Below are 6,212 nucleotides of genomic sequence, written 5' to 3'. Positions count from 1 at the left end.
ACATGTAATCTGGATTACAAAATCAGATTCTTAGTACTTGTAATTAGATTACATGCTCATAATAAGATTACAGTTGCTTTTTTATTACAAATTATTCACACAGTGGCAGTAATTAATTCATAATCTATTAATTCTTCCTTTTTTATCTTTTAAATATTCCTTTCTAAAAAAATTGTACTGTTTCATATAATTTAGCTTTGAATATACCATGTATAAGGTAATAGATAAATAGTTCTATCAGTTACTAAACACTCCTGATGTATAACTGACAAAAATATTAAAATCTTGAAGACTTTGACCGTATCATTGCTATTTTCATGTTGATCAGTGTTTTGATGCAGGGAGTCAGTCATACCCCTTTGACCTAAAAGTCCCCCTGAGATTTAAAGTTAATATTTCAATAATTTAACAATACGTTCACATGTTCACAGTTCTCAAAATTTGGTTAATGTTCACATTTGCCATGCATTAATTCATGCATCATTCATGCATCATGCACCATTCATTTCATCGACTCATAAAACCAGAGTAGTTCTTTCATTTACGGTAGTTTGGGAAACCCTAGAATAATGTCATGTTTAGTGCATTTCATTATGTTGATAACAAAGAATGCAATATATTTTATCTCAGTTTTTGTCATTACAATAATCCCATTAAAATCTGTTTACAAATTTGGTCAAAAGTTAACATCAGAATACATTACCCGAAATTAGTAATGTAGATTAGATTACTGACTACAATTTTGATCATGTAAATTGTAATCAGACTACAATTTGTAAGTAATCTACCCAGCACTGACTGTTGTGATATTATCTGAAGTCTCTTTAACAACTATGTACTTACTTTTAATATTTGATACAGTGCACTTATTGTGTGCATACACAGTTTTATATTGTACTTCCAATTAAAAATACCTACCTGTAATTCCTCATGTAACTAATTTCTGTAGTTACGTCTATAATTACACTGTCAACCCTACCCTTTGACCCTTAAACCTAACCATACCACCAAAGCTGTCCGGAACCTTAGCCATATCCCACCTCAGCAGCACCCTTGCATATATCATGTTGTCCAGTAGGTGGAGGTAAAACAATAACAAATGTTTCTTCCTGTAACTTTAACGGTTTCTTCACTATTCATGATGATTAGACAGTTAGTTCTTTACATCTATCAGATTTTGTGCAGTTTCTCTAAGAATCAAGAAAGATTAAGAATAAGAATGCATTCAGTCATAAAAAAGTGTGACCACGGTCTTATTGCAGTAGCCTATAGTTATAGATATTATAGTTATAGTTCCATAATTTTAGGTTAAATGCATTATAATACAGTTTTAAATTACTGTACAATGTTTATCATCATACCCATTTCAACTTTTTATGTGTTAATGAAATGCAGATTATAAAAGTTTGGTTGTTGGATTTAGACATCAGGAAATCCAGGAGGTTCTTCATGCATATGCAGTAAAATAATAAAGACCATTCAAACATTATTACTGGTAATAAGTAACTTATTCTGCCATAGTCCTTATTCACAGTCTCTGTTTCTTTGACTTGCAAAGCAATGTTCCCTCTTGTGTTGTAGAAAACAGATACCTACAGTACTTGTTACTTTCAGTTTCGTTTTTAGTGAACTGAGAGCTTTGGCTGTATATATAGTGGGTTATAAGACAGCAGAGCATCCTTCCTACGAGATCTCTGCGACGACACAGACATGATATCGCTGTGGGACAGTTGTCTGCAGGAGAAAATAAGCGAGCTTCATGACGACACTTGGAGCATTGTAATTGATGATACGATTGTGGAAAACAGGCCAGCTCGTGATTGGCACCAGTACATTTCTGGCTCCTTTGCACAGTAAGAGCACAAATTTACCACAGTAAAAGATGTCAAACATTTCTTTGTGTTTCTTTAGACTATTAAGACTAATAATGTATGCACAAATGTGTCGTATGCTTTGTTTGTCTGCATTTAGTGCAGAATCTGGTTTAAAAAGCTTTGTAGTTTGAAGTTTTATAGGTCTTGCAGACAGACAGAACAACAGATAGATATGATTGGTTTGAGTTTGATTTGTTACAGTATTTATACATTTCTTTGTAAATGGTAGTTAATAAAATTACAACTGTCCATGTAAGCTCATGTGCATTAAATAATGTTAACAAATACAACTTCTGGCTGAATGTATTAGTAAATGTCGAAATTAACATTAAGATTAATAAATGGTTTAGATGTATTTTTCATAGTTAATGTTACCATTTGTAAACAAACAATTAAGGCTAAGCCAGTTGCTAAAATAGATGACTTTGTGGGATATTTTGTTGATTCCCTCTGTTAAAACATTATAAATCGTTATAAATAAGTATCAGTATAGAGTGCACTAAACCATCCATTCTCCATTTGATTTGTAGGTTCAGGTGTTCTCTTTGTAGAAAAGGCTGGGGGTCTAAAAGAGTGCAGGTGCTGTTCAACTTCCACCTGAGCACAGCAAGCAATCTGGGAACCATTAAAGTGCGACGCTTCAAACAGAAGTGCAGGAGATGCACCGAAGCTCAGTGGGAGGATCCAAACTTCTCAGTGGAGAACATTGATGTGCTGGTTGAGAGACTGGTTAAAAATATCCGTGTGAAATGCTACAGAGAGAACCTGGGTCATTCGAACAGAGCCTCCGTGTTCGCTGGAAGAATTAATGGGCCGCATGAAACTGCTCACTGTGAAGCCTGTCATAAGGGGGTCTGTAGTCAGGCCAACTGAGACAAATTAATCAGCGGCTACGTCTTATTTATTCTTATAAATGGTTTTCACAATGATGTTCCGATGTAGACATAAATAAATCTTGAAAAAATAACAAGGAATATGGAATTTATTTTGTATGATTTAAAATATTTGGGATCTCACTTCTTTAATGTTATATCCATTATCTTCATAAACTAGAACACACACACACACACACACACACACACACACATATGTATATATATTTGGTTCAGAATCCCTATAGGGTGCCTTTTGGTGTTCTGTACATAAATAACTCATTTTCCATGATAACATAAAAATGACTATGAAAGGGTTGTGTTTTTATTAGGCTAAGTTTTTATATTCATAACAAAAGCATTACATGGCTCTTTGGATACATTTTCTTATTAGTTTTGTGTAAGAGGTTGTGTGTTATTTTGCTATGTCCCATGCACTGCTCATTAAGTTTGATGAGAGTAAAATATAGTCAATCCATAAAATTGTTAAAATTGTGTTTTGTTTCTCTTATTAATATTTTGTTAAGTAAGAGATTACTTAATTTGAGTGTATGATCATTTTTGGTCAATAAAAGCTATATTTTTATTTAATAAAAAAAAAAAAAAACGAGTTTGTCCATGTCCATCCCCTTTAGTGACGTCAGGTATGGTAGTTTGGTTGTTTTTATGTTTTGTCTGTAATGACTCAGCCTTCTAAAAGCCCAAGAGTGCTAACAACTTGTACAAGATATCCATGTTCTGAATGTCAAAATCAAATTATTGTACCCGAACAGATCTAATATAGATAACACCAAATCTGCTGTTGTTGGCACACTTTGTAGACAAAAAAAAGCCTTCACAAAAAGAAAAAGAGCAAAGGGAGGCTGCTAAAGGCAGTTCAACACTGCAAACCTGAATTCAAAGCTCCAGCAAGCCAGCAGATACATCATCATATACAATGTTTAGCAGTTTGACACACTTTAATTCTTGTAATTAAGTATATTTCCCATTATAATCACTTGTCTTCAAACTAGTAATCTATAACACATCATATTTGATTAAAACCATATTAATAGTAGGCCTATAAATAGTTAAAAAATAATATAATGTTCTAATCAGTTTTTATTAGTAGTATATACAGTAATATAAGATTTATGCTGTAAACATATTAAATTAAATGTCTAATACTTATAGGGGGGAGAGTAAGATGGGTAAGATTAGCCATTTTGGTTAAGATTGATCACTTGTCTTGATACTATTAATCTGTAGTGCATTGTATTTTTTTTTTTTGTTCAAGTGAAAGTATTCATATCCTTTTAAATGATCAGAATGTATCTGTGACAAAGGGTTATAAAAATAATGCTTCTTATAGAAAAGTGTTCCCATGGCTCAGGGTTTGGGGTAAGTTGACCCCAGTCGAGTCAGTGGGTAAGATGCACCATCTGGGTGTAAAATGACCATCTGACCGAATCTGATTCAAACCCCATTTGAAATAAATAATAATTTAAAAAACGAATTTAATAATTTCCTCTTACAAACAGTCATACTTCTTTTTCTTAAAGGTAAACCTTTAACAACATAAAACCAACCAAATGAAAGTTTAAATTTCAAGATTTAATTGTTTGCATCTCTGAAACAATATGTTAAAACACCAAAGCTGGTAGCCTTCCTAAAAACAGACTAAACAGAGAGTTGTGTTGGCCATTAGTGAACTACAGGTGGATAATATATATATATCTGATTATAATGTGATGAAAAGCATTTTCTGGGTCTTATCAGAGAAGGATTGGTGCACTTGTACACTTTCCCTATCAAATAAACTACAAATATATGTATATGATGAACAAACACCAGTAATATACCAGTTTATAATTTAGAGATTTAACTTAACTACAGTGCCTTATAGTGGGGTAAGTTAAAATGCTGACTCAATTTACCCCACAACACTTGGCTCACTTTGCCCCATAGCTGCCATTTTTGAAAAAAAAAAGATATATATATGATAGTATTTCCCTCTTGAAAAAAAAAATCATATATGTGGAAATGATGTTTATTTCTGTCAGAAAGGAACACAATGTAGGGCAGAACTGATGTTATTTATTAAGAACTGACTAGATGTTGTAAAGTGGGAGTTACATACTTGAACAGGGAGGGATTCTTCACACCAGGAAAAAGAAAAGGAAAGTGGTTTCAGAGCTGGAGCAAAATATCTCAAGGATTATCTCATTTTCTAATTTAATATTTTACAGTTATTTAATGATTTATACTTTATAATCACACACAATTAGGCTAGGAGCAATAATTCTGAACATAAAGAGGATCGGTTTTAATTTCATGTTTATGTTATCTGTGCTTGTTGTCCAGTAGGTGGAGGTGAAAATTAACTTTCAGTTTCGTTTCACGTTCATGTCTTGTGAAAGTTTCAAAAGCATTCTCATACTCATTCTGTGTACATGTTCAGTAAAAATCACATATTTATGATACAAAAGTCTTTATTCTGCTATAGTCTGCTATAATCTCTCATAGTTTGACAGCTAAAGCACTGATACTCTATGTACTAGGTTCAGTTTTGTTTCTTATGACTTCGAAGATAAAAAAAAACAGACTTTCACTCCAAATGACTCAACATGGGGGACTTTACCATTGAAGTCATTTTTGAAAGTAGAACCAAAACATATTTTAAGCATGTTTTTAAAGTATTTCTGTCCAGATTGTTCTATTTGTCGTGTTTCCACATTTCACTTCAAATTGCTGAAAACACAATTTTATTACACAAGTATTTTTATAGATAAAATCTGAACTGGGATTTCATGTTTTATTTGTATCTTTATCAAACACAAATTTTTCATACATTTTAATATTGTTATCAGGATTCGGTTAACACTACTTCTGGAAATTAACATTTCAGAGGCTTTGGCAACTACCACAAGTGATGACATTAGTTTGTTTCTTTCTGTTCCTGTTCTCCTGCATTAGTTTTGCTCATTGACCCAGTTTCTGTTTCCCCTCAATTGCATTAATCAGTTCACCTGTGTCTAGTTCATTAAGTCCATAGTCCCACATTTGTGTTTGTATAAAGTCTCCCATTTTCTTCCCTGAGTTAATGGGCCTTGAATATCTATAAGCATATCCACTTCTTTAAATAATTTCTATCCTTTCATTTCATTAAAATGTGTAAATAAATTCTTATTCCGTACCAGTTATTAATTTTGCCCTTCAAAAGGAAACCACAGAATCACATATTTGCGATGTGTGGGATTTACACCACATTTTTTGCTTTGCATGTGGTTGGCTTCTCGGAGTATGGGACACATAGTTTGAGACTCTATTTGAATCCTGACATCATGAAACTGTAGGTTTATTAATATATATACATAGACATATATATATATATATATATTATATATATATATATATATATATATCTATAAATATATATACATATATATATACATATTATATTATATATACCATATACATATACATA

The 6,212-nt window shown here is 32.2% G+C and overlaps 1 protein-coding gene across 1 annotated transcript; it reads left to right on the top strand.

Annotated features, from left to right (window-relative positions):
* The first annotated feature begins 1,662 nt into the window (after positions 1 to 1,662).
* On the top strand, positions 1,663 to 2,848 carry LOC109103937 (receptor-transporting protein 3-like). Its single transcript, XM_019117285.2, has 2 exons — positions 1,663 to 1,853; positions 2,405 to 2,848. Exons 1-2 carry the CDS (start codon positions 1,711 to 1,713, stop codon positions 2,745 to 2,747), a joined length of 486 nt encoding a protein of 161 aa, XP_018972830.1. The 5' UTR covers positions 1,663 to 1,710; the 3' UTR covers positions 2,748 to 2,848.
* The last annotated feature ends 3,364 nt before the right edge of the window (positions 2,849 to 6,212 follow it).

The sequence above is a fragment of the Cyprinus carpio genome, chromosome A22 (assembly GCF_018340385.1).
Source record: "Cyprinus carpio isolate SPL01 chromosome A22, ASM1834038v1, whole genome shotgun sequence".
NCBI classification, from domain to species: Eukaryota; Metazoa; Chordata; class Actinopteri; order Cypriniformes; family Cyprinidae; genus Cyprinus; species Cyprinus carpio.
This window is presented reverse-complemented; position numbering and strand designations above follow the sequence as displayed.